This window comes from Eptesicus fuscus, chromosome 12, assembly GCF_027574615.1.
Source record: "Eptesicus fuscus isolate TK198812 chromosome 12, DD_ASM_mEF_20220401, whole genome shotgun sequence".
In the NCBI taxonomy this organism is placed as follows: domain Eukaryota; kingdom Metazoa; phylum Chordata; class Mammalia; order Chiroptera; family Vespertilionidae; genus Eptesicus; species Eptesicus fuscus.
Window position 1 is genome coordinate 29504500 of NC_072484.1, and position 27696 is coordinate 29532195.

At 45.1% G+C, this 27696-nt stretch overlaps 2 protein-coding genes and 1 non-coding gene across 7 annotated transcripts in view; 2 read left to right on the plus strand and 1 right to left on the minus strand.

Moving 5' to 3' along the window:
* The window catches only part of UBOX5 (U-box domain containing 5), a 36290-nt gene extending 10240 nt beyond the window's left edge, over positions 1-26050 (plus strand). For 2 of the 5 annotated variants that reach the window (XM_054724379.1, XM_028144708.2), the window contains 4 exons: positions 17646-17740; positions 19191-20388; positions 22636-22797; positions 25296-26050. In XM_054724379.1, coding sequence (XP_054580354.1) covers positions 17687-17740; positions 19191-20388; positions 22636-22797; positions 25296-25504 — 1623 coding nt within the window. In that variant the 5' untranslated portion in view covers positions 17646-17686 and the 3' untranslated portion in view covers positions 25505-26050. The remainder of the gene's footprint in view (positions 1-17645; positions 17741-19190; positions 20389-22635; positions 22798-25295) is intronic. The other 3 variants (XM_054724380.1, XM_054724381.1, XM_054724382.1) reach the window with 3 other exon arrangements.
* On the plus strand, positions 1218-4451 carry FASTKD5 (FAST kinase domains 5). The gene has a single exon (XM_054724378.1). The coding sequence runs from the start codon at positions 1252-1254 to the stop codon at positions 3703-3705; it is 2454 nt and encodes an 817-aa protein (XP_054580353.1). The 5' UTR covers positions 1218-1251; the 3' UTR covers positions 3706-4451.
* On the minus strand, positions 23581-23687 carry LOC114231449 (U6 spliceosomal RNA). Its single transcript, XR_003617409.2, has one exon. It is a non-coding gene; the product is annotated as a U6 spliceosomal RNA (small nuclear RNA).
* Positions 26051-27696: the final 1646 nt, after the last annotated feature.

Below are 27696 nucleotides of genomic sequence, written 5' to 3' on the forward strand. Positions count from 1 at the left end.
CTGGTGTGCCTCAGTGGTTAAGTGTCAACCCATGAACCAGGAGGTCACGGTTTGATTCCCGGTCAGGGCACATGCCAGGTGGGGTGTGCAGGAGGCACCTGATCAATAATTCTCTCTCATCATTGATGTTTCTGTCTCTCTCTTCCTTCCTCTCTAAAATCAATAAAAATAGATTTTTAAAAAAGTTTTGTACTTTGGGAATAGGGAGGATTATTTTGAGTATAATTAATTAAACTTTATACCAAAACCTCTTTTTACTTTTGGTATTAGCATAGCAGCTTTTACCAACTTTCTTATTCTCTACATGGGTCTTTTATTCATTCATATCACAGAGATGGAATAGGTTGCTCACTTTTGTTCCCAGTTGTTATTTTTTTAATTTTTAAAAATTAATACTCACCAAGGATAAATTTCCATTGATTTTTAGAAAGAATGAAAGGGAAGGAGAGAGACACAGAGAGAAACATCAATGTGATTGGTTGCCTTCCAGATGGGCCCCAGTCAGGCCAGGATTAAGCCAGCAACCGAGGTTAGTACTCTTGACCGGAATTGAACCTGGGACCGACCCTTCAGTTTGCAGTCTGACACTCTTATCACTGAGCCAAACCAGTTAGGGCTCCAGTTTTCTTTTTGAAAATTGGCTTTCCTTCCTGTTGGAAGTTAGCAGAACACCTGTCTCTTCTTTGACCATCACTACATTTACCATAAAGAAAGTCTAGTCGAAACCAGTTTGGCTCAGTGGATAAAGCGTCGGCCTGTGGACTGAGGGTTCCCAGGTTCGATTCCAGTCAAGGGCATGTACCTTGGTTGCGGACACATCCCCAGTAGGGGGTGTGCAAGAGGCAGCTGATGGATGTTTCTCTCTCATCGATGTTTCTAACTCTCTATCCCTCTCTCTCTTCCTCTCTGTAAAAAAATCAATAAAATATATTAAAAAAAAAAAAAGAAAGTCTAGAGGTCAGAGGAAGTACAGAAGGAAGTCTGGACTGAGCAGCATTCTGGAGAACTGCCTAATAGTACCCTGGTTTTGAGGTTTTCTTGTGTCTTTATGCAAGTCACAGAGTTTATTCTTGATGTATGCTGTCTTTTGGTTTGGGCATTCACTAGTGTTGTATTTAAGTGGACAGCAAAGTTTTAGCCCATTTTGTATAATGTGTAAATGTCGGTATTGTGATAGGTGGAAGCCACTTATTCTTCATCTATCCTTTTTTCAGTATCTGGCACCAATTCTGGCCCAGTCATTTGTGATCCATGACTCTTGTGATATGCCGAAGATTTCCAGGCAGTTTCTGTGGAACGCCTCCCTGTCCAGCTCTAATCAAGCACCATATAAACAAGAAATTGCCTGTTCAGACCTGTGAGGACTGTGTTCTGACTGCCAAAACGATCAGTATTGACACCAGAATGGCAGCCACTCTTAAGTTAGTAAAACCATTAGGATATCGAGCGTTTTGCAATCCTTTTGCCTGCAGTGCAACCCAAAGTGTGGCATATTGGAATGTGGGAAGCTACACACGGCACAGGGGACAGGACCCTCCAGAACACAGTAATCTCTGCCATCCTGCCAAAAAAGTTGAGAACATTTGTAGCACCTCCTCTTCTCAGAGGATCCTGACAACCAGCAGTGCCCTCCTGGGTTTGGAATTCAGCAGGGCTTCTGCCTCTAAAGCCAGCACGGTGAAACTGGGCTCACCTAGGGCCATGAAAGTTGATGAAGAGGATGTAGAAGTTTTTGATTCCTTTGAAGACCCCCGAGTTTTCTTACAGCTAAGACCAGAGTACCAGCTTCACAGCTATAACAAATCTGAACCTTGTCAGCCCCTATCTGTTTCAGAAGGTGAACTAATTTTGCACAAAGTCACAGTTTATCAAGATAATCTCCAGCCTCAAATCATTGCCGATTATTTCTGTAAGCTGAGCTCTATGCCTGCAGAACAACATCCTGTTTTGCTGTCTAGTGCCAAATTTGCATTACTCTGCCAGCTGAGTGTGAAAAACATACAGCTCTTTGATACCCTAGAGCTGATCAATATTTTAAAAGCGTTTGTCAGTTTAGGAATCCCTCATTCCCACTCAATGCTAGATGTGTATGAAACCAGATTTTGCCATAAAGTATGGGATATGAGTCTGGATCAACTACTCATGGTTGCTGATCTCTGGCGATACTTGGGCCGCAAAGTACCTCGGTTTTTAAAAATCTTTTTTAGTTATCTTAATTTGCACTGGAAAGACCTATCCTTGTCTCAGCTGATTCACCTGATTTATATTATAGGTGAAAGTCGTCAGGTACCCCAGGACCTAATGCAAAAACTGGAATCATTGATCCTCAAGTATATAGATTTTATCAATATGGAGGAGGCTGGTGCAATCTGTTTGGGGTTCTTTAAATCAAGTAGTAGTCTCTCAGAACTTGTCATGCGAAAAATTGGAGACTTGGTGTGTGCTGATATGCAGCACCTGAGTAGTTATGCCTTAGTAAACGTTCTTAAAATGTTCCGTTTCACTCACGTGGATCATGTAAATTTCATGAAGCAATTTGGGCAGATTGCTCCTCAGCGAATTCCTTCCCTGGGAGTTCAGGGTGTCATGCACTTGACTCTTACCTGCTCTGCCTTACGCTTCCTAGATGAAGGGGTAATGAATGCTGTGGCTGCTTCTTTGCCTCCTAGAGTATCATACTGTCGAAGTAAAGATGTTGCCAAGTTTCTGTGGTCATTTGGAACTCTGAATTATAAGCCACCCAATGCAGAAGAGTTTTATTCTAGCCTGATAAATGAGATTCACAGAAAGATGCCTGAGTTCAATCATTACCCAGAACACCTGCTCACTTGCCTGCTGGGCCTGGCATTTTCTGAGTACTTTCCAGTAGAGCTCATCAATTTTGCTTTGAGTCCAGGGTTTGTCAGGTTAGCTCGGGAGAGAACTAAGTTTGAACTCACTAAGGAGCTGTATACCCTTGATGGTTCAGTTGGCATTGAGTGTCCAGATTACAGAGGCAACCGTCTTAGTTCTCACCTTCAGCAAGAGGGGTTAGAAATACTGTGGAATGCAGCTAGGAAGGATATGTGCTCAAAACCTGAATTCCTAGAAGCTCTGTTTTTACTTGAGACCATGTTGGGTGGGCCCCAGTACATTAAGCACCATATGATTTTGCCCCATACCCGATCTTCTGACTTAGAGATCCAGCTTGATGTTAATATGAAGCCATTGCCATTTAACAGAGAAGCCATACACTCTGAAGATTTACTAGCCAAATTAAGGCTCAAGCATGTGGGAATCAGTCTTACAGATGATTTGATGAATCAGTTACTAAAGGGGAAATCAGGAGGGCATTTCCGGGGGGATATTGAGTCAGAGACTGGACAACAGCCCATGGAATTAGAGAAGAAAGCAGCCATGCCCTTGGAGGCCTCTCTTTACAATGTGGCAGACAGATTGGGGGCTATGGAGATGGTTGGCCAATGCCCACCAGCCTGCATGCAGACCCCACAAGTGAAGTTGGCTATTCAGTTGACAAACAAGAACCAGTATTGCTATGGTTCCAGAGATCTGCTTGGACTGCACAATATGAAGAGGCGGCAGCTGAATCGGCTTGGGTACCGTGTGGTAGAGTTATCCCACTGGGAATGGCTCCCACTACTGAAACGAACTCGCTTTGAAAAGCTGGCGTTCCTCCATGAGAAAGTGTTCACCTCTGCTCTCTGAAGGACCTTTGGGCATTTCTGCTTATAAATGCTGTAGATATACACTGTACCAGGTATTGTGAAACATTATAAAAGCTAGAATGTAGGTTTGTAATAAAATTATCTATTGAGGATGCCCTAGACGGCTTGGCTCAGTGGATAGAGCGTCAGCCTGTGGACTGAAGGGTCCCAGGTTCAATTCCGGCTAAGGGCACATGCCTGGGTTGTGGGCTCAGTCCCCAGTGCGGGGCATGCAGGAGGCAGCCGATAAATGATTCTCTCATCATTGCTGTTTCTCTCCTCCCTTCCTCTCTGAAATCAATAAAGAAATATATATTAAAAAAAAATTATCTATTGAGGAGACCTAATTGTGTTCTTGTCTATGGCAGATTGAAGGTAGTATATGTTATTGTGAATTAATTGTAACCTAATTTGTGCAGGTAAATAACAAACATCTTAAAATGTTCTATTTTCAATTTCTCATTTTTCTGTCTCTGTTTACCAGCCTTATCTCATAGTTATTTTGAATTTTTAGATAAAAGTATAGTCAGATATTATCTAAAGCCAATTTTTAAAAATTTGTTTTCAGCCCTAGCTCAGTTGGTGGAGCATCATTCCATGCACCTAGAGGTCACTGGTTCAATTCCCCATCAGAGCACATGCCTGGGTTGCTGGCTTGATTCCCAGTAGGGGGTGTTCGGGAGTAAGCCGATTGATGGTTCTCTCTCATTGATGTTTTGCTCTTTCCCTTCCTCTCTCTAAAACCAATAAAAACGTTTAAAAAAAATAATAAATAATAAGAATTGGTTTTTATAACTTTGCTATAAAATAAGAATCTATATATATAAAACCCTAATATGCAAATAGACCAAATGGCAGAACAACCGAACAACTGGTCGCTATGATGTGCGCTGACCACGAGGGGGCGTGTGTGGAACATGGTGGGCATCGGCTGCGGCGGGATGGTGGAGCAGGTGAGCGGGGGCGCCAGACCAAATGGGGCACCAGTCGCTGTCATTGGGGCGAGCCTCCAGTGGTTACTGAAAATTCTTTGCTCCCATGTGCCATGGTCCCACCGGGTGCTCACACCTGCTGCGGGGCCGGGGCCGCCACTCGCACCTGCTGCTGGTGCCCGGTGCCAGCCCTGATCGCTCAGCGCCATCAGCAGGTAGGAGTGATGGCTGCCGGCCCTGATTGCACCTCAGAGCTTCACCTCCCTCTGCTCCTGAGGGGCTATCGGGGCCGGCAGTCGCCTTTCGCACCCGCTGCCTGCGATGGCCCCGCTCGCACCCGCTGCTGGTGCCGGCCCTGCTTGCAGCTGGTGCTGGAGCAGCTGCTCACACCCGATCACCTCCCCCTGTTCCTAGGGGCAATCAGGGCAGCAGCTGCCGCTCACATCCACTGATGGTGCCAGCCCTGCTCGCACCTGCTGCTGGTGCCGGCCCCAATGGCTCCGTGCCGACAGTGGGCGCGAGCGGGGCCGGCGCCATCGGCGCATGGGAGTGGTGACAGGGCTGCTGGCAGACGGGACCCAGGGGCCACAGCGGTAGGGGCTAGCCGAGGGTGCGGAGGATGGGCCAAGACCTGCCCCTGTGCCCACTGCAGCCTCATGGCCCACAGTTCCTTTCAAGGTGCACGAATTTGTGCACTGGGCCCCTAGTCTTCTATAACTTCACTTACATTTCAGGATTTTCCCCCATGCATGTTTTTTTCTTCACACCCTCCAAAATTAAAGTCCTTCTTATTCTTGTTTAGATTTGGTTGGTTGTCCCTAGTTGCTGATTCTTCATGCTTTAAAAAGCCATTTCAGAATTAGTGAGCTTACTATCTTCCTCTTAGCCCTGTCTGCTGCATTTTGACTTCTTTTTTACCCCTGGAATATTTTCTCCCTAAAATTGAACTTAGTAGAATTTTATGAGTGCCTGTTGGATCAGAGGTTCTCAAATATGACCAGGCAGAATGTTTTTCATGGCAAGTAGCTCAGATGAGAAGGAAACTTATTACTGCCCTTAACAGGAGCAGTCTAGGGGACTTGGTTGTATTAGAGCCACAGGTTGTATTAGAGCCAATTTATGATTGTATATATGTAACAATACAAATAACATTTGTAAACATTGGGGAGTCTCTGAGAATTTCTCTTAAAAAGGATCCCTCCCATCATTACTAGGTCTCCTCATCGGCCTGGACTGAAGGGTCCTGGGTTTGATTCCAGTCAAGAGCACATGCTCATATGCCCAGGTTGCGGGCTCCATCCCCAGTGGGGGGGCGTGCAGGAGGCAGTCGATCAATGATTCATCATTGATGTTTCTATCTCTCCCTCTCCCTCTCTGAAATCAATAAAAATATATTTAAAAAAAAGAGAGAGAGAGGGTTTGGCCCTGGCTTTGTGGGTCAGTTGGTACATCATCCCATACACTGAAAGGTTGCAGGTTCAATTCCCAGTGTGGGCACATACCTAGGTTGTGGGTTTGATCCCTGGTTAAGGTGTGTGTGGTAGACAACTGATTGATGTTTCTTTCTACCTCTCCTTCTTTCTCTTAAATCAATGAAAACATATCCTTGGGTGAGGATTTAAAAATAAATAAAAAGAGTCAGTTGCTGGAGAGAGAACAATTAAGACAAGAAATGAAAAATCACCAATAAATTTGGTAACCAGGATATTACCAATGACCTTAACAATAGCAGTTTGAATTGAATTGTTGGCAAAAGCTAGATTGCACACCTGTTGAATGAGAGTTAAGGAATGGGTTGCAAATGTTGAAGCAATTCCTTGAAAACTTTTGAATAGGAGAGGAAAACTTTATTTAGCCGGATTTAGAGCAGGATTAGAATTGCTGGATAAAGTACAGGTTGCCCAGTTAAATTTAAGTTTCAGATAAGCAATGAATAATGTTTTGTGGTAAATTACACATAAAATTGGCCATTTTAAACAAAGTGTACAATTCAGTAATATTTTAGTACATTGATATTGTGCAACCAATCACCACTATTTAGTTCTGGAACATTTTCTTCACTTCAAAAGAAAACTCCATACCCATTAAGCAATCACTCTATATTTTCCTCTTTCCCCAGACCCTGGTAACTACTAATCTGCTTTCTGTCTATGGATTTACTTATTCTGAATGTTTTTTAATGAAATTATATAATATGTACCCTTTTTTTTTGGTCTGCCTTCTTTTATGTAGCATCATGTTTTCAAGGTTCATCCATGTTATAGCATATACCAGTACTTCATTCCTTTCTATGGCTGAATAATTTTCCATTGGGTGGATATACCATATCCATCAATTGATGGGCACTGGATTGTTTTGGTTATTGTAAATAGTGCTGCTGTGACTATTTATGTGCAAGGTTTTGTTTGAACACCTGTTTTCAGTACATTTGAGTATATTTACCTAGGGGTGAAATTGCTGGGTCATATGTTAATTCTATATTTAACTTTCCTACAGTGGCTGTACCATTTTAAATTCCCTATAGCAATGTACTCGGGTTCCAGTTTTGCTAACACTTGCACTTGCTATTTTCTGTATTTTAAAAAATATTCTGGTGGTTTTGGTTTGTATTTCCCTGGTGACTAATGGTATTTAGCATCTTTCAGTCTTTTAAAAAATGTGTGTGGTAGATGTTTGATGTTTCAATATTTTATTGATATTTTACAGAGAAGAAGGGAGAGGGATAGAGAGTTAGAAACATTGATGAGAGAGAAACATAGATTAGCTGCCTCCTGCACACCCCCTACTGGGGATGTGCCCGCAACCAAGGTACATGCCCTTGACTGGAATGGAACCTGGGACCCTTCAGTCCGCAGGCTGTCGCTCTATTCACTGAGCCAAACCGGTTAGGGCTCAATCTTTTTTTTTTTTTTTTTTTAATATATTTTATTGATTTCCCACAGAGAGGAAGGGAGAGGGACAGAGAGCCAGAAACATCGATGAGAGAGGAACATCGACCAGCCGCCTCCTGCAAACCCCCCACCGAGGATGTGCCTGCAACCAAGGCACACACCCCGACCTGAATCGAACCTGGGACCCTTCAGTCCGCAGGCCGACGCTCTATCCACTGAGCCAAACCGGCCAGGGCTCTTTTTTTTTATTTTTATTCTCACCCAAGGATATGTTTTTATTGATTTTAGAGAGAGAAGGGAAGAGAGAGAGAACAAAAAACACTACAGCAATCAGTTGCCTCCCATACATGCCCCAACCAGGGATCTAACCCTCAACCTGGGTAGTACCCTGGGTGGGAATCAAACCCGAAACCTTTTGTTGTACAGGATGATGCTCCATCCAACAGAGCCATCCAGTCAGGGCAGCATCTTTCAATCTTAACAATATTAAGTCACCAGTCCATAAACACAGAATGTCTTTCCATTCATTTAGGTCGTCTTTTTTTTTTTTTTTTTTTTTCAGAGAGGAAGGAAGAGAGAGAGATAGAAACATCAATGATGAGAAAGAATCATTGATTGGCTGCCTCCTGCAGGTCCCTCACGTCCCTCACTGGGAATTGAGTCCACAACCTGGGCATGTGCCCCGACCAGAATCAAACTGTGACCTGGTTCATAGCTCAATGCTCAACCACTGAGCCACGCTGGCCGGACATGGTCGTCTTTAATTTCTTCCATCAACATTTTAAAGTTTTCAATGTACAAGTCTTACACCTCCTCAGTTAAATTTATTCCTAAGTATTTTATTTTTTTGATGCTATTGTAAATTGGATTGTCTTAATATCCTTTACAAATTTCTCCTTGTTAATGTATAGAAATACAACTTGATTTACCCTGCACTTTTGCAAAATTCTTTTATTAACGCTAATAGTTTTTTGTATGTGTGTTTTCTATATATAGGATCATATCATTTATGGATAGAGATGGTTTTACTTCTTCTGTTCCACTTTGGGTACCCATTTATTTATTTATTTGCCTAGAACTTATAGTATAGAATTGAAAGAATGATGAAAATGGGCATCTTTGTCTTGTTCCTGATCTTAGAGGGAATGCTTTCCATTTTTCACCATTAAGTTTTTAGCTGTGGGTTTTTTACAAAAAAACAAAACAAAACAAAAAGCTGTTTTTACTGATTTTAGAGAGAGAGAGGAATAGAAAAATAGAAACATCAATTGGCTGCCTCCTATATGTCCCTATTGGGGATTGACCCTGCAATCTGGGGATGTACCCTGACGGAATTGAACTGGTGACCTCTCTGTTCATGGGTTGACGCTCAACCCCTGAGCCACACCAGCTGAACTAGCTATGGGTTTTTCATAAATGCCCTTTATTGTGTTGAGGAAGTTCCTTTCTATTCCTAGTTTACTGGATAATTAATAGATATAAGTGGGCACTTAAAATTTATATTTGCTAAGTTGGCAACCCTAAAAATGACACAGAACCATGGCAGGGGTTTTTGTTTGTTTGTTTGTTTGTTTTTTAATATATTTTTATTGTTTTCAGAGAGATAGAAACATGAATGATGAGAATCATCTATCAGCTGCCTCTTGCATGCCCCACACTGGGGATCGAGCCCACAACCATGGCCTATGCCCTGCCCCGGAATCGAACCACAACCTTCTGGTTCATAGGTTAATGCTGGACCACTGAACCACACCAGCTGGACAAGGCAGGGTTTGTTTTTTTTTAATATATTTTATTGATTTTTTACAGAGAGGAAGGGAGAGGGTTAGAAAGTTAGAAACATCGATGAGAGAGAAACATCTATCAGCTGCCTCCTACACATTCCCTACTGGGTATGTGCCCGCAACCAAGGTACATGCCCTTGACCGGAATCGAACCTGGGACCCTTGAGTCCGCAGGCTGATGCTCTATCCACTGAGCCAAACTGGCCAGGGCAAGCCAGGGTTTTTTGATGGGCTGTTGAGGGCAGAAACTTGGATGTTGTTTTCATGTTGAGGAAAGGGTCTAGTAGTCAGAAATAAGTTGAGGATTCTGTAGAGAGGCAAGAACAGATGGAATAAGGCCTGAGTAGAGGGATGGAGTTAAGTCTCATCTAGTTTCCCACAGAATTTTGCTGACACTACTATTAAGGCGTTGAGTAAATGGTATTAGAACTCTGTCCATGTCCTTAAAGAGTCTGTGGGTCTCTTTAAAGTAAAAACTATACCCAACTATGCCTTGTTTTGAACCTATGAATTTTTAAAAACTGTCTTGTGCTTAGCATAGTACCTCGCACATATTAAACCTTTGAAGGGTAAATTGGCTCCAAGTGAGTAAGATTGCAGGCTTCTTTTGGGCCCATACCTATGTTCTGGTCTCCTTGTGTACCTCTTACTGGTGGGTGTCTGTGTGGGATAGGCTGGGACAGCTGTCTTTCATTTTAACAAGCTCTAAGAAGAATTCACATAAGTCAGTTTTTTTTTCATGGATGGACAAGTAACTCAATTTTGAAATTATAAGAAGCATTGTACTTCTTTAAAAGCTGAAGTGCCCAATTTATAAAATTGCTCAGTGCATTGGTATTCCACCCACTCTTTGAGGTTAAATGCTTTTCTCTTATTTGACAGGTAATCTTTTCTCTCTCCCCCCCCCCCCCCCCCCCCTGTAACCTGTTTGAGCCTAGACTTTAAACTGCCAGAATTACTTTCCATTACATTTTCGGGAGACTACTCAGCTATGGCAACTTCTTTGTAGGCCAAAGGAAGATGGGTGCTGAGGTGTTCAATAAGTGTCATGGTCACCTTATTCTCTTCAAAATTATCCCTCCACACTTCCCCACCCCTAGGTTCTGAGTCCTCAACAACAAAAAGGATTGCGTAGCTGCTTCAAGCTCCAAAGAAGCACAGACAGAAACCTTCCAGATAGGATGACCAGCTTGTCCCAGTTTACCCTCCTGGTTTTAGTGCTGAGAGTTCCACATTCTGGAAAGACCTCAGTCCTGGGTAGACCACATGGTTGATCAGCCTACCTTTGGGTCTCTTCTCAGTCCTTCCCTTTCACTTTCCCTTACTCAGCCTGAGAGACAGAGGAGAAAGGGCTGTCTCCATCTGGACATCCAATCCTATAGGGGCTGTCAGTTACAAGAAATACTGTGGGCATGCATCTAGAGTCATATTCCTCTCTGATTCCATCCTGAGACCTCAGGAACCCATGCAATTATTTAACTACTTACATCAACTTAAACATGAAAGAAAGAAGAAAGTTTATCTGACTAATACATTGTATATTTTAAGTTTCTGCATGTTCACTATTACCTCCCAAACTCTTCAATGTGTACATATTCTTAATACAGATTTCTAACAAATGTGTGATCATAATTCTTCTATTTTGTGATATATATATATATATATATATATATATATATATATATGTAGTGTTTTTCTACATAGTCATTTATCATTTAAGTACACCAAAAATAAACGTGTCACTCAAGTTTATTTCTTATAATGTGGGCAGTGGAATTAACTGGAGTCTTCACTTGAGGGGCTTAGAACTTAAACACTTCTGTGGTAATAGAGTATTTGGACATATGAAGTAAAAGGCTTCTTAAAGGGCAGTACAAGACGTCCTTGTGAGGGAACTGTTCTGTGTCTTGATTATGGTAGTGATTACACAAATATGAATGCACAAGTCACCAGGGAGGCCAGACAAGGAGGCACAAAGTGCTACTTAGGCTGGCAATAAAAAGAATTCCACGTGGATGGACTGAATAGTCTTCGTAAATATTCTCTAAAATTGGATTTAGTAAGTACTGTGTAGAACAAGTAGGTTGTTTCTGTCAGATATAGGTTCAAACGTTTTAATAGTTGACTAATGGAATTAAACTCTGATGAGGTAAGATACTAGAAAGCTAGCTTACTTAAAGATTTTCTTTAAAACACAATTTAAGGTTTGATCCAGCACATGTTGGAAAGGGCAGTCATGGTTTCCAAATTCCTACATAGTAGAGCTTAGCCACATTAATATTAAGTTTGGAAGAATTGATTTGTAAAAAATGAATGATACTGCCTTGGCCGGTTGCTCAGTGGTTGGAGTGTCAACCCATGGACTGAAGGGTCATGGGTTGGATTCCCAGTCAAGGGCACCGTCAAGGGCATGCACCTGGGCTGCAGGGGCACATGTGGGAGGCAACCAATCAATGTGTCTCTCTCACATTGATGTCTCTCTCTCTCTCTCTCTCTCTCTCTCTCTCTCTCTCTCTTTCTCTCTCTCTCTCTCTCTCTCTCTCTCATTTCCCCATCTCCCTCTCCCTTCTACTCTCTCTAAAAAAATCAATGGAAAAAGTATCCTAACTCATTGAGTGAGGATTAAAAAAAAAAAAAAGCATTATTAAACCTTGACCTAAGTAACAGCAAAAAAAAGTAAGATATCCATATAACTTCCTGGCAAATCCTTCAAGGTAAATGGTGACCAAGTAGATAGTAACCAGGGTGGTTTGGGAAGGTTTGAATATGAGTCTCAGTTTTACTTTTCTTTGAGCCTCAAGTTTCTTCATCTGCAAAATAAGGGTATTAGTACTTCTTTAGGGCTAACCAGTCGGTAACATTTAAATCTAATAGAGTCCCTGGTAGCCTCCTCTAAGCCATTTTGTGTATGTGGTATGTTTTTATTACTGGAGGGTTCTTATCTGATGACTTACTAGAAGACAAGGTTTGCTGAGACACTGTGTAGATAAGACTTTACTGCATTAAGTGGTGGGGCAATCAGATTCTTTCCTTTCAGGTGTCTGAGGTGGAATTTTTAAAAGTTATGAGATAACATTTGAAAGCCCTTTGTTCAGCCTTACCCCTCTCATCCTGATCATCTCTCAAGTCCAACCACAGAAGCAGGTGTCTGTGTCAAGGGTTAAAGGCAAAGGGCAGTTGTCCTGAGGGTAGTCACATCTAGGCAACTCCATCTCATGCTACCATTTACTACTGAGTTGGGTACTCAGATAAGTTTTAAAGATTTTTTCATTTGACTTTATACTCACAGGAAAGCTCTTTGTCATGGCTCCAAAAAGACCTTGCCCAACTTGCTCTGGTCTTAGCATTTAAGTTCTCAGAGAAATAGATTTCATGACAAGAAGAATAATTTAAAGTTAAAAGACCACAGTGTGCCTGATCCGTGTGGCTTCGTTGGTTGGGCGTCATCCCATGCACCGTAAGGTTGCTGGTTCGATTCCTGGTCAGGCACATGCCCAGGTTGGGGGCTCCATCTCCTGTAGGGGGCATTCAGGAGATAGCTGATCTATGTTCTGCTTTCACATCAATGTTTCTTTCTCCCTCTTTCTCAAAAGATTAATTTTTAAAAATATTTTTTTTAAATCTTAAAAAAATAAAGACCACAGTGTGAAATGTCCAAGAAAATAACAAGATAGGAAGAATATAAATGTTGGTGAAATGGGTGCCTCCCACTAGGAAATCAAATCAATACTTCAAGTAATTGGCATTGCTACCTCGCCAGAGTCCCCCCCCCCCCCCCCCCCCCCCGGCTCCCGAAAAGAAAAAAAAAGGCCTAAGATGTGGACTGTGGGGTGGAGATTATTGTAGACTAGTGGTCCTTTATCTAACTAATATTAGCCACCTCTCAGCATTTTTATATTACAGCAAAGTCTCTATCTCTTTTCTTTTTTTAATTTAATAAATCTTTATTGTTCAGATTATTACAATTGTTTCTCTTTTTTCCCCCCCTAGCTCCTCTCCATCCGGTTCCCACCCCACCCTCTGCCCTTACCTCCCCACCACTGTCCTCATCCATAGGTGTACGATTTTTGTCCAGTCTCTTCCTGCACCCCCACACCCCTTTCCCCCTGAGAATTATCAGTCCACTCCCTTTCTATGCCCCTGATTCTATTATATTCACCAGTTTATTCTGTTCATCAGATTTTTAATTCACTTGATTTTTATATTCACTTGTTAATAGATATGTATTTGTTGTTCATAATTTTTATCTTTACCTTTTTCTTCTTCATCCTCTTCTTAAAGAATACCTTTCAGCGTTTCATATAATACTGGTTTGGTGGTGGTGAACTCCTTTAGCTTTTTCTTATCTGTGAAGCTCTTTATCTGCCCTTCAATTCTGAATGATAGCTTTGCTGGGTAGAGTAATCTTGGTTGTAGGTTCTTGCTATTCATCACTTTGAATATTTCTTGCCACTCCCTTCTGGCCTGCATAGTTTCTGTTGAGAAATCAGCTGACAATTGTATGGGTGCTCCCTTGTAGGTAACTAACTTCTTTTCTCTTGCTGCTTTTAATATTCTCTCTTTGTCTTTTGCTCTTGGCATTTTAATTATGATGTGTCTTGGTGTGGTCCTCTTTGTATTCCTTTTGTTTGGGGTTCTGTGTACTTCCTGGACTTGTAAGTCTATTTCTTTCACCAGGTGGGGGAAGTTTTCAGTCATTTCTTCAAATAGGTTTTCAGTATCTTGCTCTCCCTCTCTTCTTCTGGCACCCCCATAATTCTGATGTTGGTACGCTTGAAGTTGTCACAGAGGCTCCTTACACTATCTTCATATTTTTGGATTCTTTTTTTCTTTTTGATTTTCCGGTTGTGTGTTTTTTGCTTCTTTGTATTTCAAATATTTGACTTGATTCTTGCATTCCTCTAGTCTGCTGTTGGGTCTCTGTATAATATTTTTTATTTCAGTCAGTGTATGTTTAATTTCTAGTTGGTCCTTTTCCATATCCTCGAGGGTCTCTCTCATATCCTCGAGGGTCTCGCTAAATTTATTGGCCTTTTCTAGGAAATTCTTGAAAAACCTTATAACCGTGGTTTTGAGCTCTATATCCAGTTGTTTGTTTTCCTCCATTTCTTTCATTTGCGATCTGTTTCTTTGTCTCCGCATTTTTGCTGCTTCCCTGAGTTGGTAGGGTAGCTTTGTGTGCTAGGTGTCCTATAGGGCCCAGTGGCTCAGCCTCCCCAGTTACCTGAGGTGGACACTCTTGGTGCACCCCTTTGTGGACTGTGTGTACAGCCTTGTTGTAGTTAAATCTTGATTGTTGTTGGTATCACTGGGAGGAATTGACCTCCAGGCCAATTGGCTGTGAGGATAGCTGTGTCTACGCCAGGAGAACTTCTGTGATGGAGACAGCCTTATGAGACAAGACTTGCAAAATTGCAAAAGCTCTGTGCTCAGCTTGGATGGGGTGGAGTCTCAGGGCTGAGCAGACAGTCTTGGCTTCCCATCAGCCCTGCCCTATGATGCCCCTGGATCTCAGTGTCCCTCGGTAATTGCTGCAAGTACCTCTAAGAGTAAGCCGCCCTCGAGTTTCGCCCGCTGTCAAACAGTCCAGTTTCTCCCCCAATGAATCTGGATTTCCAGATTCTCGCCCAGAACTGGAGTTCAGCGTAGTGGGGGAGCTTCCGTTTCCCACCGGCTAGAGAAAGCCAGCGGCATTCAGCAGTCAGTCCTCTCTTCACACACTCGTGCTCGAGCCTCCAGACCTCTGCCTTTCGTGGCTCCCCTGAGTTTCCGCCCGACAGTCCAGATTCCCCCCATATAAGCTTGGGTTCCCAGGGTCTTGCCCGGAACTGGGTTTCAGTGCAGTCGGAACTGGGGTTCAGCGCAGTCAGGAGCTTTTGTCTCCTTCCCACTAGAGAAAGCCAGCCAGGCACTCAGCTGCCCGTGTGCGTGTCTCCGTACCTCAGCCTTTTGCAGCTCCTCTGATTCTCCGTCTGCTTTCCTCTTTCCTTCTAGTTGTAGAATTTCCACTCAGCCAACTTTCCTGTGGTTCTGGATGATGTTCATTTTGTCTTTTAGTTGTAGTTTTGAAATTGTTGTGTGAGGCAGCAGTTTAGGTGTTTACCTATGCCGCCATCTTGGTTTCTCCTCCTATCTCTTTTTTCTTACCAAAGCCTTTCCCATCAAGGCAAATAAGGTAATATAGAACTCCCGGGCAGTGTATACACACACATACAGGGTGGGGTAAAAGTATGTTTACAGTTGTGAGTATGTGAAACAGTTTATTCTTATTATTACGCTAGATTCCCAATGCACGAAATTTGTGCAAGAGTAGGCCTGCCTTCCCATAGCTGCCAGCACCCAGAACCCAGGCTTCCCTCTGGCCGCCTGCACCCTGGACCCAGGAGGCCCCACCCACCCACCACAGCCGGCCAGTCAGTGGCCTGGGCCTCCCTCTGTGGGACCATCATGGGGCGATGGCCATGCCCCTGACCAATCGCATTGCACCCACTTTGGCTGGCCTGGCGCCAGTGGGTGTCATAGTATGGTCTCGGATGGTTGGATGGTCATTCCACTATTCTGCTGGGTCGATTTGCATATTACACTTTTATTATATAGGATTATTTTCCATGGGAGGAACTGTAAACCTACTTTTGCCCCACCCTGTATATTTATGTATACATAAACACATGCATATATATACACACACAAATACTGTAATAGTAATGTAAAGGATACTTTTTAAGAAATTTAATAAAGTTGATAGACCTCTAGCAACACTTACGAAAAAATAATAGAAGAAACATATTATCAATATGAATGTAAAAGGAGATCCCTCTGCAGCTTAAAGGAAAATTTTTTAATTGAGATAATAAAATTTATTCTCATGTGTAAATGTTTAGGTATGACTGTACTGGAAGGCATAAAGAAGTAATCAGAAGCTTTTACCAAGATGTAGAATCACCTAGAATGTAGACAGATGCGGACTGTCAAGTGTATTAGCATTGCTCTCAGTGATGTGGTTTTCAGAAATGGTAAACACCTCTGGGTAAAGATCTGAACAAAACACAGTCTTCTTATGACTTACATGCAAGTTCCCTTCCTAGGAAATTTAGCATATATTAAAACCATGTTAAATTTACTTTGTGTTTATAGGTAAAACTGTGTTAGGGACTAGGCTGAGGTAAATATTTAAAGGTCCCATGGCAGATCTTCACTGTGCAGAAACTGCCCCCCAAAATGTTACAGGAGACGCCACATGCCTGGCCTCTGCAAAGGGACTTACTGATCATGACAACAAAGACCCCAGAGGGTGGCTCTGTCCCTGTTGGGCTAACAGAGTTTTTCATGGTCTTGTCGACCAGATGGTAAAGCATAGAATGGCTGCCTGGCCTCACTCAAGGAATTCAGATCCATTGGACAAGCTTGCCACTGGAAGGGATGTTCCTAGCGGCTTCCCTACACCTCTACAGAGAGAACCAAAAGCTATTGGACATTGGATATTTTTTCTTCCAATTTTATTGCACTGTAATTGACATAACATTGTAAAAGTTTAAGATGTACAACATAATGATTTATATACTGCAAAATGACTTCTGTAATAAATTAGTTAACATCCATCACTTCACATCGTTTTTTATGGTGATGAGAACTTTTAAGATATACTCTCTTAGCAGTTTTTAAATATACTCGTACAGTATAGTTAATTGTAGCACTATATTGTACAGTATACCTTTAGAACTTATTTCTCTTATGTTTAGAAGTTTGTACCTTTTGATCATCTTTACCTATTTCCCCCTTCTTGGGCATTAGTCATTAAAATGACTATTTGGATTAGCTGTCCTTAATAAGGTGCTTTCCAACCCTAAGATTTCCTATTTCTCAATAATGTTTACTTTTCTTGTTTTTGTTTTAATAAGAAAATGTAATTGCATAGAAGTGTTAAATAATAATGCTTAGCACCATTATGATTGTTTTCTGTAACCCTTTCCATTCGAAACCCTCTGGCTTGTTCTTTCTCTGAGCTCAGCCACTTTTGGCCCTGCCTTTCCTGTGGGGAGACCCCGGCCGAGCTGACAGTCCCTTGCCTCCATTGGGTCTTTAGAAGAGCTCCAGCCCAAGACCCAGCAGGCTCTGGCATCCTGCTCAGTCTGCAGTAGAAGTCTCCTCCACATTTTTTCAGACTATTTTCCCCAGCATCACGTGTCAGATAAAAAGAGAATGAGTATAGGCCAGGAGAGGTTTGTTTATGAAAGTTTTTGTTGTTACCCTGTTTAATTCTCTTAAGAATCAAGTCCTAAAGGTTTGCAATTGAATTTTAACTTGTCTAATACCAAGTTTTATTTTTTATTTAAGGCTATTTCTGATGCTTGGAAGCTATCCTTTCAGCCACAAAGATGGTAATAAATCTTTGCCTCCCACAGTTCAGACCAAGAATTTACTGCAACAAGGTAAACAAAAGTATATACACATAAATAAATTCACTACATCTGTTTTTCTTGTGTCTCCCCCCCCCCCCCCCCCACTTCCTGCCTTGTATAGTGAACTTAAGTCAGGCTTAATGTGCTTTCACAAACCTCATTGTTTTAGATTCCACCAGATGGTATTGAGATAAGATTGGGTCAGGCTGCACCTCTAGAGTTAGTTTCATTGCAAGGTGAGCTGTGACTCATTTTGTGGATAGTAATATTCATTGTGCTTTTCCCTCTGATGATAAATTTTAATTTTACTCAAAGTCAGTTAAGGTTAGAGACACTCTTTCTCCTCTTTCTCACCCCCCTGTTCTTATAATTTCAAATGCTAGAAATAATGGTTTGTATTTTTATTTGTATTCCTTGTGGGTTTTTTTTTTTTTGTCTTATTGCCTTTATTCCTTGTTCCTTTTTTTAAAAAACATCCCTTAGCTTTTTAAAAAAATATATATTTTTATTGATTTCAGAGAGGAAGGGAAAAGGGAGAGAGAGAGAGAAACATCAGTGATGAGAGAGAATCATTGATTAGCTACCTCCTGCATGCCCCCTACTGGGGATCGAGCCGAAACCCAGGCTTGTGCCCTTGATTGAAATCGAACCCGGGACCTTTCACTTGGCAGGCCAACACTCTATCCACTGAGCCAAACTGGCTAGGGTTTCCTTGTGCTTTACATGAATTAAGCTGCCTCCCCTTTTGTACAAGGAGGGTGTATTTCCACAGCTCAGAGCAGTGAATAAGGAAGTTTGAAGGGGAGAATTGAACCCCTCCCCTAATTTGGAGTTTCTGCACTCAGCGTACTATTTTAGGCTCCCAGATTGGACAAAGATATCTTAAAATTTCCATTGGTTATAACAAGTATTAGAAATATTAAAAGATGAAGAGGTTAATTATAATCCCATCTTTTGCACATGCACCGTTTTAAATTTCCTATCATATTTTGTGATCCTTGTCCCCATGCGCACATTTTTTTAAACCAAGTTCCATCATTTATAGATTTACAAGAAGCTTGTTTGTTATGCCTTCCTAGGGACCTTGTTGTAATGTGTAGTCCAAATACAAAATTGAGAATTTTAATGAACATATTTTTTACCCCCTAAATATGCATGTTTTCATTTTCTGAAATAAAAAACTACCAATTTATATGCCCTGTTTCCACAGAGATGTTATTTTCAAGGGATTTTGGCTGGGTTGGGCAAAGCTTTCTTGCTCCTATTTTTTAAGAATAGACAGTACTTGGGGTATACTGTTGCCCTCATATTGGCTGCCTACAAAAAAACCCAGGAGAATTTGAAGTAATAGAGGAAATTTTAAAATGAGGAACTTCAGATTTTCTTTAAGAAATTTTCTTAAAAGTTGCAAATTCTTGAAAACTAGTTGTCTTCATTTGGATCTCATCAATTTGTCTCATATTTGTCATTAAATCTATAGATATCAGCTGATGGCTATGAAGTAGAAAATCTCATCTCTGAAGACCTCACAAAGAGAAGTCGTGGTTTTAGGACGGAGTATTTTATTAAGCCACCAGTCTATGTGACTGTTTCCTTTCCCTTCAGTGTGGAAATCTGTAGGATTAACATAGACCTCACAGCTGGGGGAGGCCAAAATGTAACTGGCCTGGAAATGTACACGTCTGCCTTATCCAACAGAGCATCTTGGAATACCCCTGAGTGCCAGACACTGGGTCCAGCTGAGCCATCCATCCCGGACAAGGAGGCGTTCACTTTGGTAGGCAAAGTCTTATTGAAAAACCAAAACCAAGTGGTATTTAGCCACAGGGGCTTCAAGGCCAGGCCACCATTTGGCCCGATGGAAGCCACACTCCCCTCCCCTGCTATTGTGGCCCAGGAGCTCTGGAATAAGGGACCTCTTTCCCTTAACCATGTGGCCCATCTCAAGATCTGTATCACCCACGTGACAGGCAGTGGTATCCCTTGCATCAAACGGTTGGAAGTGTGGGGTCAGCCCACCAAAACCTGCTCTCAGGAGGTAATAGATAATGTCCTGCTGGTTGCTTCCAAAAACCTCTCCCAGGACTTGGCTCTGCAGGTACCGGCCTTGCCCATGGAGAGTGACTGTGACCCTGTGGGTGAGTCTGGGGGCCAGCAGGCCCCCTCCAGCCTGCAGGAGCTGACTGAGGTATTTCAGGATGTGCCTGAGGAGTTCCTGGATCCCATCACCTTGGAGATCATGCCTTGTCCCATGCTGCTGCCCTCAGGCAAGGTCATCGACCAGGCCACACTGGAGAAGTGTAATCGCAGTGAAGCCACGTGGGGCCGGGTGCCCAGTGACCCTTTCACAGGGGTAGCCTTTACTCCACACTCCCAGCCCCTGCCTCACCCCTCCCTGAAGGCCCGGATCGACCATTTCCTGCTCCAGCATTCCATCCCTGGCTGCCACCTGCTTGGGAGAGCACAGACTACAGTGGCATTGACCCCTTCTTCCATTGCTCTGCCATCTCGGAAAAGGAAGATGGAGCAGGCTGAATATGGCCCCAACAGTAGCCTTGACGTAAATGCTTCCTGTTTTTCTACCACAAGCCTGGTCTCACCCACTACCTCAGAGCACACCGCTAAGAAAATGAAAGCTGCCAATGAGCTCGGTCTGACACACATGGACTGCTCAACAGGTAATCCACCACCCTATGTCCATGCCCGATTGTCATCTTTACTCCTCCCAGGTGACACTCGGCACTATTGTCCTTTGTTTTTGCCTTGCCAGCCTAAATTACCCCAAATCTTCCTGGCTTAAAGCACCACACACTCATTACCTCACAGCCCCTCTGGTCAGGAATCAGGGTGTTGCTTGGCTGGATTGTCTGCTTCAGGCTCTTCCAAGGCCACTGTCAAAGTGCTGGGGGCCGCAGTCATCACAAGCCTTCACTGGGAAGGATTCCCTTCCAAGCTCACTCACATGGTTTAGGTTGCAGTTCCGTGCTGAACTGGCACTGGCGGCTTCACTTCCTTGTTGACTGGTGATCGGAGACTCCGCTCAGTTTCTTGCCATGTGGGCCTCTCAAGGGCAGCACGCAACATGGTAGCTGTGTACACAAGTGTGTGCAAACAAGGTGGAAGTTGGTTTTGAATAACCATGGAAATGACATCCCATCACTTTTGCTGTATTTTGTGAAAAACAAGTCACTAAAGTCTAGCCCACTCTAAGGGGAGAGGTATCCCAGGGCACGAGGTGGAGTTCACTGGGACTCATTTCAGATATTCTTCCAACCATCTATTCCTGTTTTAGTCACTGTGTTTATCTAAGACTGATGGTTGAATTTTGTCTAATGCCTTTTCAGTATCAATGGAGATTAATTATAATTTTTCATCCTTAGGTTTTTAATGTGAGAAAGCACATTAATAGACTTCTTAATATTGAACCATTGTTACATTCCTGGAGTAAACTCCATTTGGTCTTGCTTCTTTTCATGGGCTGCTTGATTCTGTTTGCTAGTGTTTTATTTAGGATTTTTGCATTCATTGTTGAGACTGGACTGTAATGTGTGTGGGTGTGTGTGTGCATGTGCACCATATTTGTTCAGGTTTGGTATGGATGGTTTATTTGCTTCATAAGACAAATTAGAAGTTTCTTTTTCTAATCTGGAGGGAGAAAAAGAGAGAGAGAGAGAGAGAAACATAGAGAAACATCTATGTGAAAGAGACACATTGACCGGTTGCCTCCACACATGCCCTGTCTTGGCCAGGGGTCAAACCTGCAACTCAGGTACGTGCCTTTGACCAGGAATCAAACCTGCAAGCCTTCGTGCTCAGGCTGATGCTCTAACCACTGAACACCCCCCCAAGGTACATAATTTGCTCTTTACACGTTTGGTGTTATTCCCTGGGATTGTCAGTGCCTGGCGCTTTGGGAGCTAGCTCTTTGACAGTCTTTTCTTTTCTTTATGAAAGTTTGTTAGTTTAGATTTTATTCTTTTAATTTTCTCTCTTACTCTAAAAATCCTGTGCAAGTAGCGTACTTAAAGGTTACACCTGTGTCTTCTCTGTTTTTGAGTGTAAATTATAGTTAACACGACCCCCAGAAACTCCTGGAAGCATCTGAAGTGTGATGGGCGAGACCAGGAGAAAGGTTTTTAGACCTGGATGTCTGTGGAGGTCTCCATTGGTGTTGGCCTTGACAGATTTGTTGGTGACACAGGACCATGCCGACCAGTGGTCCTTGAAGAGTCCAAGCTGATGTCCTGTGTCCCATAAACTATAGACAAAAATAATGCACTCCCCACTTTGGGCAGTGTTGTGAACCAGGCAGTGTCTGGGTCCTTCCTTGGGCAGCTGCCCCCCTCCTCCCATTGCCTTCATCTTGTGCCCATTGCGTGGCTTTCTGTAGGCCACACAGAGAAGGCCCTCGATAGTGCAGCGGCAGAGGGACATCTTCATTGTCCCACGCAGTAATAAGGAGAGCGTGCAGGCCAGCATCCCTGCAGAACAGCGGGGTTTCCAGAAGGGAGGAGATGGAAAGAGCGGATTAAGGCTGCTGGGAAGGGAGAGCGGGGGTACAAGGCTGGATGTTTGCTGGCTGCAGTCATTTCCTCACCCACAGGGAGGCCTTCAGAAAGTAGGGTGCAGTTCTGCAGGGGAGCCACAAGGTGGCCCCGACCTGCCCAGCAGTTGTCCAGGAGGAGGAAAGCTAGTGCAAAGCCCAGGAATCCAGAAAGCAGTGTGGTGTGGGTGGGTAGCAACTGCCAGGGTCCCCAGTTGTGATGTATTCTGTCATCACAATCCACTAGTAGACATCGGGAGGACTTTCCTTACATTTGTGTCTGTTTAAAGTTGGAAATGCTGTTTTTGTAGTCCTCAGTGGACTTGGTGTTTTGGTCTTTTTTTTTTTTTTTGCCAAACCTCTCTCTGGATATTGTCAACAGGGCCAGTGTCCCATGAGCAGAAGCTGTCACAAAGCTTGGAAATTGCCTTGACATCCACCCTTGGCTCCATGCCCTCCTTCACGGCGCGGCTGACCAGGGGACAGCTCCAACACCTCGGCACAAGGAGGACCAGCACTTCCTGGAGGGCAGGCACTGGCCCGGGTAACATGGGTCCCGTCCACCTCCTTGGAGCCCTTGAATGGGGTGCTGAGCCATAACGCTGGGTCTCTGGCCCTTCATGCCCAGCTTCTTAGCTCCAGTACCCAGGCCTAGGGGGGAACCGGGTCTCTTTCCTTCTCCAGCGGGGAGCTGACAGGCTCTTCATAAAAAAAGCCTTCTTTAGGCAACTCTTAGTAATTCTGTGGACGTAGATACCCTGCTGTGGTGGTTTTTTTAATGTAAGATCTATTATTGATTGTTCTGTCCTGAGGACTTTTGTTTGTTTCTCCTCTTTAGTTTATTTTTCTTATCTAGTCTGTCTCCCATCTGACATCTGGGGTATTTTATGTAAGTGTGAAGTTTGGGGTTGAGTATGTCACCTTCATTCTTTCCTAGTCTTAGAAAAGAACAGTGGTAGCTTACTGAGCCAATTTTTGCCTAAAATGAACCTGGGACTACACTGGATAATGGAATTGATTAGGATATTAAGTGGAGGGCCTAACTGGAATGCTGGGGCATTTTCTCCAAGATGAAACCTGGTGAGGCTAATGATAAGGCGCACACTTCTTCCTCCTGCCCGTCCAGAACCAGGCCCTCCGCTGTTGTCTGGACCGCAGGTCATCTCTTCTGCCTTCGTCCCAAACTCCTCTCTGATTGTTTCCATCCTGACCATTCCCCAAAACTTGTCTTGTCCAAATGACCAGCATTTCCATGACCATAAATAAATGGTCACTGATCCTCTGCACAATATCTGATGTGGCTGACCAGTCGCTCCTTTTTTTTTTTTTTAATATGGAACGCTTTACGAATTTGCGTGTCATCCTTGCACAGGGACCATGCTAATCTTCTCTGTATCGTTCCAATTTTAGTATACGTGCTGCTGAAGCGAGCATGCCCTTTCTTCTCGAAACATCTTCTCTCTTGGCCTTCTAGATGTTACACTCTTTTTTCTCCCCATTCTCAATGATCCATCTTCAGTTTCCATTGTTGACTCTCCTCTTCAGTACTCTGGTCCTGGACCCTCTTCTCTCTGTCCTCTTTGTCACCCAAGTGAGAGCCCACTTGGCCAGTGACTGCCCATGTTCACCTATAGCTTTGATCTTTCCTGGAACTCAGATCCCGACCTCCCTAACAGCTGCTTGGCGTCTCCACGTGGAAAACTCATGGATACCTTGAGTGAACTTCTTAACTGAGGACTGCTCCAAAGGCTCTCCCACCCACATCCCCTCCCACACCATTGAGGGCCAAGAGCAGCACCTTCTACCATTTGGTCAGGCCTATAACATGCAGGTTAGCCTTAGCTCTCCTTCGTGTCCTCACACTGACGTTCTGTTCATCATCAAATCTTGTTCATACTCCTCCTGAGTAGATCTCAGCATGGTCCTCTGCTCCACTGCCTTCCTGCTGTGCTCTCCAGGCTCCTGCAGCAGCCCCGTTACTTCCTAACAGCCACACTTCCCCTGCCATAGCCCGTCATCCTCACAGGAGCCAGAGAGACCTGTCATGGGAGCTAGATCATGCTCTTCCACTTAGAATTCTTCCATCACATCCCATTGAACTGGGAATAAGTTGAAACTCCTGCTGCCTGTGAGTCCTGCATGCTCCAGCCCCTGCCCTCCCTGTTCTGCCATCTCATCTGGAGCCACACTCATGCCTCACACCCCTCTGTCTTCTTTCTTTGATGGACCAGCCATTCTTTGTCCTTGCTGTCTCTTTCACTCTTTGCATGGCTGGCCTCTTTTCATCCTTGCCCTAAAGAGGCCATCCTTGCCCTCTCCAGAGTGGTGTGGATTATAAGAGAAAGAACAGCCTCCTTAGGCATGGCCATGAGAGAAGGAAGGACAGGTGAGCTTGGGGCAGGGGGTGGTGAGCACCTGTCCACCGTGGCTCTCATTCAGGAGCCGCTTTGGGAAGTGTGGAAGGAGAGAAAGCCAGCAGCACAGGTAGGGGATTGATGGTTGATGAGGGGAGCTGCCAGGCTGCAGGGCTAAAGAGAAGCAGGCCCCAGGCTCAGCTGGCACGTCTGCTGCCGACAGATCTCAGCTCTGCCCCTCTAGTGACTTCTCTACCCCCTCGACCTGCCCAACCCTGACACACAAGAGCATTTTCTGCTTTTTCCTTTTGTCACTCCTCACCTTGTAATTTATCAAGGTTGTCAGTGTGAGCTTGTGCCTTGCTCTGGCCTTGGGAGCCTGTCCTAGGGGAAAGTGCATCTCGGGAGACTGGGATGCAGGGCCCAGCGCTACCTGGCTACCCTGAGAAGCCAGCTCTTTTTGAGATTTGATGATCTTGTGGAGGCCTCCCAGCTTCCCCAGCTCCCTGGTTCCTCTGCTCTCAGATCAGCCAGAGGTGGCCTAGGGAGGGATGCAGCCAGACTGCTGCAGGGGTAGAGGGTGGGGCAGCTTCTCTCCCACTCCAGGCATGCGCCCTGCCTCCAGGATGGAGCCTGGACTAGGCGCAGCTTTCCCTAACCCTGTCCTATTTCCTCCCTGATTTACCAGAGCAGCCTGGGAGTGTCCTGGGTCCCGAGTGTGCCTCCTGCAAAAGAGTATTTTCTCCCTACTTCAAAAAGGAGCCCGTGTACCAGCTTCCCTGTGGCCACCACCTGTGCCGGCCCTGCCTGGGTGAGCAGCAGCGCTCCCTGCCCATGACGTGCACAGCCTGCCAGCAGCCTTTCGCCAGCCAGGACGTGTTGCGGGTCCACTTCTGAGTGACTGGCCTCAACCCGAGAAGACCTGTTACTGGGAGGAGCAGAAGTGGGGGTCATAGCTCCCTGGGTTCTGGCCAGGTCCCAGGCACAGAGGGGCCTCTTCGTTCCCAAGGGCTCTCCCTTTATTGCCTCCCACAGTGTAGCACAGGCCTGGGGTGAGGGGTGGAGGAGGGGGCCTCCACTCCAGCTCAAGTGGCACTAGGATAACAAAGCCATACTTTGGGCTGGGAGGGCTGGGGGAGATGTTGCTGCCCTCCTGTACCTCCCTGCCACCCCCCTTTCTGCCAGAGCCCAGGGCCTGCTACAGCCAGCCCCACCCTGCTGAGAACCCCCAAGTTATTTGCACACACACATACACACACGTGTGCATGTGGGGCGGGGGCCCCCCCGCATCCTGCAGGGTGGATGTGCATGCGCACAATAGTCTGTGGCTCAGGGTCTCAGAGAGAGCCTCTGCCTTCAGTGTCACCCAAAAGTGGAGTGAATGACTCAGCCCCCGACTGGCAGACGGCGTGGAGCCTTAATAAAGTGATTGTTGACATCTGCTGTGGGCTTCCTCCTGATGGATTGCCTGTCTGTCGTCATACTCCTGTCCCCACTCTACCCCCCATCCCCCAGCACCCATTCAAAGTGGAGTTGTCACAGGGCAGCCGTCAGCAGTCACTGCCACCCAGTCAGGCTGTAATTCGGTCAGATGCGTGCTGTGAGGGCTTGCAGGTGGGTGAGCGTGGGTGGGGAGGGAGGGTTGAGCCCCTCCTTGGGGCTGGGTGCCAGCACACACTTCCCTGTCTGGCTGCCGCCCTCTGAGGGGAAAGGTGCCTTTCACGAAAACGACCTGTTTATAGGCTGCAATTTGTTTTTCCGTTCAAAATTTAGTTTTGTGGAGTCGCAGAGGGAAAATATGTATTCTTACAATGGTTTACTGTATGGAGTAGATTCTAGTCACTAGAGGAGGGTCAGTGAGAAACTACACCGCACTTTTCCCCCTTCTGAGCATGCCTGGGAAGGAGCAGCACTGAGCGGCTCCATATGTCATCCTGGAGGTTCTGTCGCAGGCTCCTGTGGACACCCAGGGCGCTGAGCTGCCTCCCCGCCACAGCCTGCAGCCCTGCACCTGAGGGCACCTGAAGGCACCTGCGGGCTGGAGGCTGGCAGTCTCTGGTTTTCAAGCTTTGCGCACGGGGCAGGGAGAACTCCAGTCCTTACACTGAATTTTACTAAAAATTCAGCTGCTTGGACTGCAGTCCAGACCCAAGATTTAGAGATCTGGGATTGGGGTTCAGGAATCTGCTTGTTAAAGAGTTCCTGGGGGATTTGTGTGTCTCAAAGGTGGCTGCATCCTTCCCTCTGCCTCCTGATGGCGCTTCCCTTGAGACTTCAGGGTCTGCACTGGTGGCTGATGAGGCTCCATGTGCCCTTGGCTCGAAGTGTCTGGGCCATTCCAGATGCTTGCCTTACCCTCCTTCATGCTTGTGTTCTAGGAAAAGCCCCAGCATTTGTAGCAAAATCACTGGGGGTTGGGGGTGGGGTGGGTTTTATCTTCAGCCTGTCGCGGTCTCCGGGGAACAGCCTAGCTCCCACCAGCAGGTTGACAGCCTCAGGGAGCCCTTCTCTCTGGGGTTGCCGTTTGCCCCACCTGGAGCCAGGGGAAGCCACCAGCCTAACGCATGCTCGGGTGAGGGCAGAGCTGCCTCCCTTCAGCGGGGCCTGGTGGGAAATTGGGCCTGGGAGCCACTGGGCCGGACAGTTCCTGTTCTCTGACCAGCTGGAGCCATACCTGCATCCTTGGAGATGCGCTCATTCACATCTCATTTTAAAGAGCCCCCAAAAGGAAGTGGTGATTGCACCACCCTTGCCAGGAACACACTAAGCACTGCTGGGCTCCATCGCTCCCCTAGAAAGTGGGAATAACCTTTCTCTCGCCAGCTCGGTTCATAGGCAGTTTATTTCTCCCTAGAGCCTGGGGCCAGGCACAAAGCGGCAGGCACAAGGACTCCACGGACTGAGAGACGCAGGGCTGCACAGCCTTGAGTGACTCCCTCGCCCCACCGCAGGTTCTGTGGGACACTTGTCTCCTCCGCTCTCCTGTATCATGTTCTCAACACAAGCCTGTTTGGGGCACGCAGCCCTGGGCCCTCCGACAGCAGGAGGCTGGGCATGGCCCCCGAGGCTTTGGGGGGTAGGGCGCTGGT

Excerpts from the sequence above, each read along its gene's own strand:
- FASTKD5 (XM_054724378.1), top strand. The coding sequence starts at position 1,252 with ATGACTCTTGTGATATGCCGAAGATTTCCAGGCAGTTTCTGTGGAACG.